The sequence below is a fragment of the Pseudochaenichthys georgianus genome, chromosome 10 (assembly GCF_902827115.2).
Source record: "Pseudochaenichthys georgianus chromosome 10, fPseGeo1.2, whole genome shotgun sequence".
Lineage (NCBI taxonomy): Eukaryota > Metazoa > Chordata > Actinopteri > Perciformes > Channichthyidae > Pseudochaenichthys > Pseudochaenichthys georgianus.
Genome location: NC_047512.1, coordinates 21,145,013 through 21,158,854, shown reverse-complemented (window position 1 = coordinate 21,158,854; position 13,842 = coordinate 21,145,013). Strand labels below are relative to the sequence as shown.

Sequence of the window (13,842 nt, the reverse complement as noted above, 5' to 3'; positions counted from 1 at the left end):
TTAGACTTTTTGAAAACTATTTCATAACCTAACATTGTAAAGATATAAAGCGTCTCATGGTGTCGCTGTCGGCTTACACACCACCCCACCCACAACTACTGAACGCAAATCGGTTGTATTTTTCCAAGACGAGCGGTTAACACCTGGAAGATATATTGTATGGTCCGCAGTACCCAGAGTTGGATTATAGAGGGTTTTTTGGGAGTACTTTTAATTATAATCTGGATAATACGCTGGACATTAACACGACGACAACAACTGGTTTTGTGTCAGGATGGGAGACAAAGGATTTTCTGCGCTGCGGTCGATCTTCTGCTTTGCTTCCTTTATTGTAGCGCTGCACCTCGTTAACGGAGACCTGAGTTATTCTATTCCAGAAGAGATGAAACGCCAGTCTGTTATTGGGAATGTAGCCAAAGATCTCGGTCTTGATCTGAGGACCTTATCTTCCCGAAAGGCCCGTGTTGATTCTGAGGGGACTCGTAAACGGTACTGTGATATTAATCTGAGTACTGGAGATTTGGTCACATCGGAGAGAATGGACCGAGAAAGCCTTTGCGGCAAGAAACCCTCGTGTGTTGTGAAAGTAGATCTGGTGTTAGAAAACCCCCTGGAGCTTCATCGTGTTAGTCTTCATATTCAAGATGTAAATGACAACTCGCCGCAATTCAATGACAATTTGATTGAAATGGAGATAAGGGAGTCAGCTGACAAGGGTTACCGTTTTTCCATTGACGAGGCCCAAGATGCAGATATAGGTCAAAATGCTGTTCAAAGATACAGCTTGCAAAAAAATAATATATTTATTCTCGCTGTTGACGGTAACAAGGTTGAACTCGTGATAGAGAATAAACTTGATCGAGAAAAGCAAAGTGAAATGAGTTTGCTCCTCACAGCTTTAGATGGAGGCTCTCCTCAGAGATCAGGGACTGTAGTCATACACGTCACTGTGCTGGATGCTAATGATAACGCCCCAGTGTTTAGCCAGGCCGTCTATAAAGCCAGTCTGCCTGAAAACTCTCCTCCAGATACCATAGTGATTAAAGTTAGTGCTACTGACGCAGATGAAGGAGTGAATGGAGATGTGGCATATAATTTTGTCCACATATCGGATGAAAATGTAAATGTTTTTTCCATTGATCCCACAACGGGAGAAATTAAAGTTAGTGGTGTGATTGATTTTGAAGAAATCAGTTCTTTCGAAATTAGCGTGAAAGCTAAAGATGGTTTAGGACTAACCTCTTACGCCAAAATTATAATTGACGTTACAGATATGAATGATAATGCTCCTGTAATATACCTCAAATCCCTGACTAACCCCATACCTGAGGACGTGTCACCTGGTGCAGAGGTGGGCATCATTAACGTGCAGGATAGAGACTCTGAGAATAACGGACAGGTCCGCTGCTCCATTCAGCAAAACGTCCCTTTTAAGTTGGTTCCTTCTATTACAAACTATTATTCTCTGGTGACCACAGGACAACTGGACCGTGAACTAGTGTCTGATTACAACATTACAATCACTGCCACTGACGAGGGCTCTCCCCCTCTGTCCTCCTCTAAAACTGTTCAGTTATCTGTAGCAGACATCAACGACAACCCACCTGTGTTCGAGGAGCAGTCCTACAGCGCACATGTGACTGAAAACAACAAACCTGGCTCCACTTTATGTTCCGTTACTGCTCGAGACCCCGACTGGAGACAAAACGGTACCGTGGTTTATTCTCTGTTACCCGGTGAGGTGAACGGTGCCCCGGTGTCCTCCTATCTGTCTGTTAACGGAGACACGGGGGTGATCCACGCTGTGAGGTCGTTTGATTATGAACAGTTCAGGAGTTTTAAAGTGCACGTGATGGCCAGAGACAACGGTTCTCCTCCGCTCAGCAGCAACGTGACCGTCAGTGTGTTCATATCGGATGTGAATGACAACTCTCCTCAGATACTGTACCCCGCCCCGGAGGGCAACTCCTTCATGACCGAGCTGGTCCCCAAAGCTGCACACGGAGGCTCTCTGGTGTCCAAAGTGATCGCGGTGGACGCGGACTCCGGACAGAACGCCTGGCTGTCCTATCATATAGTCAAATCCACTGATCCGGGACTTTTCACTATTGGTCTCCACAGCGGAGAGATCAGGACACAGCGGGACATTTCAGAGTCTGACAGCATGAAACAGAACCTTGTTGTGTCAGTGAAAGATAACGGACAGCCCTCTCTCTCTGCCACCTGCTCCATGTATTTACTTATCTCTGATAACTTGGCTGAGGTGCCAGAACTGAAGGATATTTCTTATGATGAGAAGAACTCCAAACTGACCTCTTATCTGATCATCGCGCTGGTGTCCGTGTCCACCTTTTTCCTCACCTTCATCATCATCATCCTGGGTGTGAGGTTTTGTCGCAGGAGAAAGCCCAGACTGTTGTTTGATGGAGCAGTCGCCATCCCCAGCGCTTATCTCCCTCCTAATTACGCAGATGTTGACGGAACAGGAACTTTACGCAGCGCTTACAATTATGACGCCTACCTGACAACAGGTTCCAGAACCAGTGACTTTAAGTTCGTGTCATCTTCCAATGACAACACACTGCCTGCTGACCAGACTCTGAGGAAAAGCCCTTCAGACTTTGCTGAAGTGTTTGGAGACTGTGATTCTTCTCCTGAGGTAGGAGCCTTCCCGTGTCTTTGTCATAGTTGATGTATTGTTTCTGACTTGTTGCACAACGACGTTTTATATTATGCAAATGTGTGTGCTTCCTGCTAAATTGTTTTGTGGATTTTTAATTTTGGATAGCAGAAGATTTCCAAAATGTTTAATTCTCTAAATTACATAACCACTGTTTGCTGAATTTTTATTGACAGTTTTTTTGGATTTGGTTTAGGGGTGATGTTTCACAATATATATATATATATATATATATATATATATATATATATATATATATATTAGTGCTGTCAAAATTATCGCGTTAACGGCGGTAATTAATTTTTTGAATTAATTGCGTTAAAATATTTAACGCATTTAACGCATGTGCAGAATGGCCCGCCCCATACGTGCCACCAGTGGCAGCGCCAGGGTATAGCTGGGGTAGGCTACACCCATACCAAGAAATGGCTTAGCCCCACCATGAAAAATGATGTTAAAGTAAGCAAACTAAAGTCTGACAACTTGCGCGGAGTAAATTGCACAGACAGCAGTTAGTAAGACTGATTTCAGTAGCCACGGTTTTGAAAACTTTTGTCACGTAGTGATCGTCTTCTCAATAGAACATCTTTGATAACGGCGTGGTGTTGTTGCAGGAAGTCCCGACGGAGAATACCTTTGCTGTAGTACAGGGCAGAGCCATATAATAGTAATAATATGGCTCTGGTACAGGGGTGCACATAACTGGTACGCAGGTTATGTGCGTAATCTGAAATGCGTACCGTCACTTGTCTCACAAAGCGCATTTGCGTATCGACGTACTTGTGAAGCGTTTCCAGAAGGCGGTTAGATCACCAGACGACAGAGTCGGTCTCCGTGTGCACAGACAGGGCTGCTGTTAACGTCGGTCTGTGCCAAAACTACGCCAACCGGCTGCGGAGGGAGACTCCCCCCTTCACTGGAGAACTGCGCTAAAACAGCTGATCACAACGTTCACACTCTGTGGTCACGAAGTACTCCACTAGCCCCCCCCCCCCTCTGTCGACTTTCCTGAAGTACTCCCCCGTTGATAGAAATCAACACGTAATGAATTAAGACCCCACGGTTTGATGATTGATAGGTGTGTGGGTTGTCTTTCATTTTGACACGCAGACATTTTTTATAATAAACATAGATACTGTATGTTAAATTGATATATCCGCCTTCTTTCATTTATCTTTCCATTCCCAACTATATACATAAATAAATGGCATATTTTGGACATAGTTTGAATGGTGATTAATCATGATTAATTAATTTTTAAACTGTGATTAATCTGATTAAAAATTGTAATCGTTTGACAGCCCTAATATATATATATATATAAACTCGTTGTTCGTCCCACAGCATTTTTTTCAATCCCCTGCCCCTTCTACTAGTTATCATGTTAACTGTCCAAAATTAATTAAAACAGCTGCAGTTCCTATGCCTGATTCAGCATGGATGTATGGATAAGGTTCTATATAAGGTCGTGTATATACGTTCTTCTTAGAAACTCTTTTAATCACATCACTGCAGTCTGAAAACAGTTATCATTTTGCCATCAGACAAAGTGTAACAAACAGTGCTCTGGTCTATTGGTGTCTTCCGTCCGTTCTGGTTTTGTGACATCTGTCCATGTTGCTGAAACACTCCTCAAGCATATTCACAACTGAAGATATAAGATGTGTGTTAGAGAGGTGCCAGAGCGAAGAGGCTTCCTGGTTTTCGGCTCCAGGGAGCAGTTGTAGATGTATTTTTCCTTAGAAACACTATCAAATGTGATTAGGCTAAATTAAAGATAGTAATATAATGATCTAAATTGTTATTAATAATATTGTTGTTTAATAATATATATAAATTATTTAACGATAGCTTTCCATAAAAATCACCTGCATTTATTAAACAATCTATATTATTATCAACCTTTTCAATTTGGAAGCTATTTTTTGTTTTGTTTTCAACACTACTTTTATATTTTTTAGCTAAATGCTTATCCGTTATTATAGTTAGGTTCCTTGTTATTTTCCTGACCTTGTTTCTTATTTTCTATAAAATACCTACAATTATATATAGTTTTATAACTTAGTGTTAGGGTAAGTTGCAGTGTGAGGCATTTAGGCCTTTTTGTAAGGGCTTAATAGGATGCTTTATTTAATGTCATGATAATATACTAATCAGTCACAGAAGGATTGTTTCTGCTAAACGAATACGTACGTTGTTGATACTTTAGGTACATTTTGCTATAGTTATGTACTTTTACTTGAGTCACATTTCAAATGCTCTCAGATGCAATGCAGTGTCTTAACATTGTGGTAATGTATACTTATTATTTAAGAACAAATATCGAAGTATCTTCCCCATCACTGTCCATGGTGCTGAACCTTACATCTCTGATAATACTGCATAACGTAGTTATTTTCAACATATAGTGATATGTCATACAGATGTGAGTGATTTACCGTGGCGTGATTTTAGACTTTGGGAAAACTATTTCATAACCTTACATTGTGAAGACATAAAGCGCCTCAAGGTGTCGCTGTCGGCTTACAGAACGGACGTCCACCACCACACCCACAACTACTGTGCAGATCGGTTGTATTTGACCAAGACGGTCGTTTTTAACTTCGAGAATATTATTATGGTTCGCAGTACCCATTGTTGGATGATTAACTATTTTTTTATATACATTTTATTATAATCTTGACAGGTTGGAGATTAACAATACGAAGACCTTTTTTTTATCAGGATGGGAGACAAAGGATTTTCTGCGCTGCGGTCGATTTTCTGCTTTGCTTCCTTTATTGTCGCGCTGCACTTCGTTAACGGAGACCTGAGTTATTCTATTCCAGAAGAGATGAAACGCCAGTCTGTTGTTGGGAATATAGCCAAAGATCTCGGTCTTGATCTGAGGACCTTATCTTCCCGAAAGGCCCGTGTTGATTCTGAGGGGACTCGTAAACGGAACTGCGATATTAATCTGAGTACAGGAGATTTGGTCACATCGGAGAGAATGGACCGAGAAAGCCTTTGCGGCAAGAAACCCTCGTGTGTTGTGAAAGTAGATCTGGTGTTAGAAAACCCTCTGGAGCTTCATCGTGTTAGTCTTCATGTTCAAGATGTAAATGACAACTCGCCAACATTCAAAAAACAATTGATTGAAATAGAAATAAGTGAGTTAGCTGAAAAGGGTTACCGCTTTTCTATCGAGAAAGCACATGACGCAGATATAGGTCAAAATGCTGTTCAGAGGTACAGTTTACAAAAAAATGACAACTTTATTCTTGCTGTTGACAGTAACAAGGTTGAACTTGTACTGGAAAATAAACTTGATCGTGAAAAGCAAAATGATATTAATTTGCTCCTCACAGCTTTGGATGGAGGCTCTCCTCAGAGATCAGGGACTGTAGTCATACACGTCACTGTGCTGGATGCTAATGATAACGCCCCAGTGTTTAGCCAGGCCGTCTATAAAGCCAGTCTGCCTGAAAACTCTCCTCCAGATACCATAGTGATTAAAGTTAGTGCTACTGACGCAGATGAAGGAGTGAATGGAGATGTGACATATGACTTTGGCCATGGATCTGGTGACGATGTAAATGCATTTTCTATTGATCTTAAAACTGGCGAAATTAAAGTTAGTGGTGTTATTGACTTTGAAGAAACAAGTTCATTTGAAATAAGCGTGGAAGCTAAGGACAGTTTAGGTCTAACCTCGTATGCCACAGTTATAATTGATGTTACTGATATGAATGATAACGCCCCAGTAATATACCTGAAATCCCTGACTAACCCCATACCTGAGGACGTGTCACCTGGGGCAGAGGTGGGCATCATTAACGTGCAGGATAGAGACTCTGAGAATAACGGACAGGTCCGCTGCTCCATTCAGCAAAACGTGCCTTTTAAGTTGGTTCCTTCTATTAAAAACTATTATTCTCTGGTGACCACAGGACAACTGGACCGTGAACTAGTGTCTGATTACAACATTACCATCACTGCCACTGACGAGGGCTCTCCCCCTCTGTCCTCCTCTAAAACTGTTCAGTTATCTGTAGCAGACGTCAACGACAACCCACCTGTGTTTGAGGAGCAGTCCTACAGCGCACATGTGACTGAAAACAACAAACCTGGCTCCACTTTATGTTCCGTTACTGCTCGAGACCCCGACTGGAGACAAAACGGTACGGTGATTTATTCTATGTTACCCGGTGAGGTGAACGGTGCCCCGGTGTCCTCCTATCTGTCTGTTAACGGAGACACGGGGGTGATCCACGCTGTGAGGACGTTTGATTATGAACAGTTCAGGAGTTTTAAAGTGCACGTGATGGCCAGAGACAACGGTTCTCCTCCGCTCAGCAGCAACGTGACCGTCAGTGTGTTCATATCGGATGTGAATGACAACTCTCCTCAGATACTGTACCCCGCCCCGGAGGGCAACTCCTTCATGACCGAGCTGGTCCCCAAAGCTGCACACGGAGGCTCTCTGGTGTCCAAAGTGATCGCGGTGGACGCGGACTCCGGACAGAACGCCTGGCTGTCCTATCATATAGTCAAATCCACTGATCCGGGACTTTTCACTATTGGTCTCCACAGCGGAGAGATCAGGACACAGCGGGACATTTCTGAGTCTGACAGCATGAAACAGAACCTTGTTGTGTCAGTGAAAGATAACGGACAGCCCTCTCTCTCTGCCACCTGCTCCATGTATTTACTTATCTCTGATAACTTGGCTGAGGTGCCAGAACTGAAGGATATTTCTTATGATGAGAAGAACTCCAAACTGACCTCTTATCTGATCATCGCGCTGGTGTCCGTGTCCACCTTTTTCCTCACCTTCATCATCATCATCCTGGGTGTGAGGTTTTGTCGCAGGAGAAAGCCCAGACTGTTGTTTGATGGAGCAGTCGCCATCCCCAGCGCTTATCTCCCTCCTAATTACGCAGATGTTGACGGAACAGGAACTTTACGCAGCGCTTACAATTATGACGCCTACCTGACAACAGGTTCCAGAACCAGTGACTTTAAGTTCGTGTCATCTTCCAATGACAACACACTGCCTGCTGACCAGACTCTGAGGAAAAGCCCTTCAGACTTTGCTGAAGTGTTTGGAGACTGTGATTCTTCTCCTGAGGTAGGAAGTGGTGCCACTTAATGTTTGACCTTGCACCTTGATTTCCCAGACAATACATAGTGTTGAAAACTTTTTTGTCTAATTGTTTTATTATTATGTATATTCATTATTTAGAGTTGAAGTCACCTTAAGTACATTCATTTCACTTTGCAAGTAAGCACAAGCGTAAATCTTCAGTCGTACTCCACAATTGACTTAATTCACATATTGAGCACAATGATGCATCACTAGTTCACAAAAGTGATTATCTTGTAGTTTACAGACATTTTGAATTATTAGGTGATTTTAGATACTATTAAACATTTAAAAATAAGGAAAACATGTTTTCCCGGAAACCGTCTTTCTATCTAAACTGCTCTTGTGTTATTTGTTGAGCTGGATCTTCTTGTTGTATTCTCTGTCCTTGGGGCTGAAATTCGCTGTTGCTCTTGTTGTGTTTTTTGAGAAACAGCCTATCCTCTCATGCATCTTCTTAGTTTTTAATCATTTTAGATTTCAATTGTGCTGCCCTTACAATTATGACTCCTACCTGACAACTGGTTCTAGAACCAGTGACTTAAAGTCTGTGTCATCTTACAATGTGAGCACACTGCCGGCTGACCAGACTCTGAGGACACGTCCACACATGCTCAAGTGTTTGGAGAGTCAGATGGATCGCCATAGTCTTATACACTTCTTTATCCAACATTTGACTTTGGTTGTTTCCTTCAGGTATGCCTTGTCTTTACATATTTCACTGGCCCTATGAGTTCAATTTCTCAAGCCATGTTCAGTCCTGTACCTGCAGGCCATGTGTTTTTGGCATGAGCATATTTATGAATTGAAAATCCTTAGCGACTCGTCACTATTTTTCTCTTTTAGAAATGTTTTTGATAACATAGCAGGCATTTGAATTGTACTTTGCTGTGACGCGGTGTGGTTGATTTAGAATGTCATGCTGATCTTTTTGAAACTTCTGGATTGTGTGCTTTTAAAACTTGACATTACTTGACATAATTACGTTCATGTTAAAGGCATTCATTTATTAATTTTAAGGTAAAACAAAGTATTTTCATCTACATAAATTCCTGCATTTCACTGTTTAATTAAGACCTTCAACATGACAAGGTTGTATATATATTTTTTTTTAACTGCTGTTGAAACAGTGGTTTCATGTGGTTTCAAATTGTACTGAGGAATATGTGTTTGGATCTCTTGATCCAAACACATATTCCTCAGTACAATTTGAATGTATCTTGACGCCATGTTGTCCTTTTTCCTGCTCATAATGAATCCATTTTCACTTCATTTATTGTAATGCATTATTTGTATTGTTCGTCACTTGCTTTTGTTGCAACAGTTGCTCCTTTTCTCCCCTCAAGACTATGCTCCAATTCAAACACTGAGTAAGTGCATTGAACAAATCAATGACTGGATGTGTCAGAACTTTCTCCAATTAAACAACGATAAAACTGAGGTAATGGTTTTTGGAGCCAAGGCACAACGTTTAAAAGTTAGCGCTGAGCTTCAGCCTGCAATGTTCAAACCAACAGATAAATCTAGGTGTAGTCATGGACTCTGACCTGAGTTTCAACAGTCACATTAAAACAGTTACTAAATCAGCCTACTATCACCTAAAGAACATATCTAGGATTAAAAGACTAATGTCACAGCAGGATTTGGAAAAACTTGTCCATGCTTTTATCTTCAGTAGACTCGACTACTGCAATGGTGTCTTCACAGGTCTCACTAAAAAATCTATGAAGCTGCAGCTGATTCAGAACGCCGCTGCTCGAGTCCTCACTAACACTAAGAAAGTGGATCACATCACTCCTGTTCTGAAGTCTTTACACTGGCTTCCTGTGTGTCAAAGAATAGATTTCAAAATACTGCTGCTGGTTTATAAAGCACTGAATGGTTTAGGCCCAAATTACATTTCTGACCTCCTGCTAAATGATGAACCATCCAGATCTCTCAGGTCTTCAGGGACTGGTCAGCTTTCTGTCCCCAGAGTCAGAACTAAACATGGAGAAGCAGCGTTCAGTTATTATGCTCCAAACATCTGGAACAAACTCCCAGAAACCTGCAGGTCCGCTGCAACTCTGACTACTTTTAAATCCAGGCTGAAGACTTTTCTTTTTGTCGCTGATTTTAATTGAACTATTCATATCTTAAACTGCACTGTAACTTTTATTATCTTTGATTTTTATCTTTGCTTTTAAATGAGTGTTTTTAAATGTCATTTTTATCATTACTTTTAAATGAGTGTTTAGATATAATTGTATAATATGTTCCTTAATGCTCTTAATGTCGTTATTTTTTGTAACACACTTTGAATTGCCTTGTGTTGAAAGGTGCTATATAAATAAACTTGCCTTGCCTCAAGTTTAAAATAGCAGTTATCAAAGTTTGAATTAGAATATGTACTTCTTTGAAACGCATGCTGACCAACCATTTTACTTGAGCGATGAATGTTATACCATTTGAAGTTACTGTTGTGATAATATTTTTCAGCTTATCATATTTAGATTTTCTTAGTGATGATAAACTAATGAGTTTCCATCAACATATTGCTTCCTGAGCGTATATTGTGTCCCTCGGACATTGGCCAACTATCACACTGCCTGGTGTAATTTATAGTTGCATCATGTGTTTGTTGTTAAACAGACACAGAGTAATCCTCTGAGAAAACATAGGAGCCCCTTTTCTATTAATGTAGGCCTCTTGCTGTTGAAACACGTTTTACCATTGTATCCATGGTATACTTTATGAGCTGACATGGTTAATAAGGAAACGCTTTGGTTCTACTTCTCGTCGGTCAGCCATGGTGCTGAAGGTTGTGTCTACAAATGAATCAAACCTAAAACATTACAGTTTAATACTTTCACTTTGTGTGTTAACATTGAAATGCTGCATTGTTGATCATGGCAGCGCAATGGTGTTTAATGCAGTGCTCGTTGTTGTTCGTACAATTCCAAAATAAGCTCACGGTGTCGCTGCTCACTTGCAGATAGGACGAGGCTCATTTCCACACCCACTGCAAAGGGAGTAATTCAAGCATTCAAACCAGTGCTGTCATTGTTGTATGAGCGGTTCCGTTAATTTTGCCATCACATTGGAACTTTGACAGCAAAAGGGGACATTTCCTGTCCGCATCCTCTTTCGGGAAAAACAATGGAGCTAAAAGGGAGATTGTGGATTTTTTTTTTCTACGTCTTTGCCGTTTTATTCTACATTTCCAATGCAGACCTCAGCTATTCTGTTCCAGAGGAGATGAGACCCGGATCTATTGTTGGAGATATTGCCAAGGACCTCGGGCTTGAAGCAGGGAAATTGTTCACTCGTAAAGCCCGTATTGATACGGAGGAAAGCTATCAGCACTACTGCGATATTGATCTAAAAACAGGCAATTTTGTCATCCGGGAAAGGATTGACAGGGAGGAGCTGTGTGCGGAAAAGGTTTCGTGTTTGCTTAAATATGAATTAGTCCTAGAGAGCCCCTTGGAGCTGCACCGCATTTCACTGCTTATTCAGGATGTAAACGACAATTCACCCGTTTTCCAAAAGGATATAATTAAACTGGAAATAAGAGAATCAGCTATCAAAGGAGCTCGATATCGCCTCAATGAAGCTCACGACACTGACATCGGAAAAAATATGGTTGAACAATATATTTTACAAAATAACGAACACTTTGTTTTGTCTGTCCGAGACGATACTGATGGGTCCAAAAATGTCGAGTTGGTGTTGGACAAAGAGCTAGACCGTGAAAAAGAACACGATTTAAAAGTAGTGATGATTGCTGTTGACGGTGGCAATCCACAAAGATCAGGAAGTGCTATTATACACGTCACTGTGCTGGATGCTAATGATAACGCCCCAGTGTTTGACCAAGCCTTCTACAAAGCCAGTCTGCCTGAAGACAGCAATGTATCAACAACTACACACACATTTCTATCAGTATTTCTCTGTGTTGTGGTTGACATGACGATGACTGTTAGGAGTTAAGGGGAGAGGCTGAGCATCACCATGAAATGTGCAAATTGACATAAAAATGAATATAAGGGGGAAAAATGCTCCATGTTTTTTAGGCTGTAAACTTTAACTGTTATGTAAGCCAACTAGACAGACAGTGTATCACTCTTCCTCCTGTACATTAGCAGATAAAAGGCATCACATACTTGAATGAATGGTAAATAAAGAATGCTGGAAATAACTGCATCTCCATTAGCCTCATGCTCTGCAGAGACTGCCTTCTTCATGTCGTGAATTGCAGCTGATTTTTAAATATGGCAATTGGCAATTTGACTTATACAACATTCGCAAGTTGTACATTTGACAATAACCCACCTTTGAGTGATGCTCTAGTTTCTTCAAGTTTTGTTTTTTTTCCCCTCTAGCTTGCGCCGGACTGAAACTGTCTTTTCACCGACATCTCTTCACCTGCACTAGTGGCCGTATCAAAGCCGTGATTGGTCAGATGTCGATTCATTGCAACGGTGTCGGGTTACAGACGTGCTCCCCTTGTCACCTCTCACTCTCACGTGTCAGCCGGGGGTGCGCGGAGAACTGAGCGGAGAACTGCGCACAGCAGCGGAGGCCCTCTGGGCGGGGCCCCCTGCGCAAGGCGGGGCCCCATGCAGCCTGCGTGATTGGCCTGTAGGGAGGGGCGGCCCTGGTGTTAGGTTAAATTGCAGTGTCATGCATGTAGGCCTTTTTGTTAGGGGTTAGGATGCGTTTATTTAATGTCATGATATTATATTAGTCAGTCACAGAAGGATTGTTTCTGCTAAACGAGCACAGTCGTTGTTGATATGTTAGGTACATTTTCCTGAAGATAGTTATGCACTTTTACCGATGTCACATTTAAAAGGCAGGACTCTCCGATGTGTGACCTGCCCCACCGGGGGGTGGGGGGGGGCTGCGATAATAAAGGGGGTTAGGATTATTAACGCTAACCTGGGTTCCCCAATACGAGCCCTTAGGACAAATCACGCAGATAAGACTAAAAGGATGGACAGGGACGAGGCCTCAAGTTCAAATGTTTACAAAAGTTTATTATATAAATAATCAGGTAAAAGTTCAGTATTATAAAATGCAGATTAAAATGTATTCAGCTTTCCCAGTCGACACACCTAAATCCCACGATTGAATGCTGGCTCTGACAAGGAGAGAATAAGAAGGATTATAATATCACACATATAGTGATAGTTAAATAGTCAAAAAGTGATTCTTCTGGCCAACTGCTGAGGGTTTCCCCAAAATCACAATATCACCAGGTGTAGCTGCATTCAATTAACAATCCAAATCACCCATATACCTATCTGCATGCAAAAAGTGCCCAGCAAAACCACATGCTCCACTCCACAGTATGGCCAGGATCGTCACTGAAGAAGGATAAACACAGAGACAGTATTATACCTTGTGGGACAGGGTGGGTCGTTACAAGGAGGGTGCTGTAGCTTTAAAGATTTAAATCACTAGTTTGTACACATTACAACAAATTAGACGCAAAACATAGAAGGCAGGCAAATCAATACTTAGGCAACAAATAGCCTGTAGGCATGGTAACATACAGCTAGAACCTAAGATCAAGAAAAGGAAAGGCAAAACAGTATAGCAAACTAATCCTCTGAACGCACCCACTCAAATATCACCTCACTGGACACCTCCGCAACGGTGATTCTCACAGTCTCTGCTGGGGCTGTCAAGAAGCCTCGTATAGGGGGAATACACGCCTATCAGCCAGACAACGATGACCGGAACAAGAACACACTCGTAATAGTCACAGCTGATTTGGGTGAGGTGTTAGTGGCAGTGTTGGGAAAGTTCACTTTCTACATGAACTAGTTCAGTTCACAGTTCACACATTTTAAAATGAACTAGTTCAGTTCATAGTTCATAATTCAAAATGTTGAACTAAAGTTCATGGTTTCAAAAATGAACTAATTTATAGTTCATAGTTCTTTTTTCAATACGTTGCTGCGAGCTATTATTTGTCTCCTGTACGATGTTAATGGGCCATTTCAATGTTTACAATATCCTCAGAGGGCCGTACAAGTTATTGACCTCT

General features: G+C 41.5%; 2 protein-coding genes across 2 annotated transcripts; both read left to right on the top strand.

The window, feature by feature from the left end:
* The first annotated feature begins 212 nt into the window (after positions 1 to 212).
* On the top strand, positions 213 to 2,692 carry LOC117453408 (protocadherin gamma-A11-like). The gene has a single exon (XM_034092231.2). The coding sequence runs from the start codon at positions 275 to 277 to the stop codon at positions 2,690 to 2,692; it is 2,418 nt and encodes an 805-aa protein (XP_033948122.1). The 5' UTR covers positions 213 to 274.
* Positions 2,693 to 5,405: 2,713 nt separating this feature from the next.
* Positions 5,406 to 7,811, top strand: LOC117453407 (protocadherin gamma-A11-like). The gene has a single exon (XM_034092230.1). The coding sequence runs from the start codon at positions 5,406 to 5,408 to the stop codon at positions 7,809 to 7,811; it is 2,406 nt and encodes an 801-aa protein (XP_033948121.1).
* The last annotated feature ends 6,031 nt before the right edge of the window (positions 7,812 to 13,842 follow it).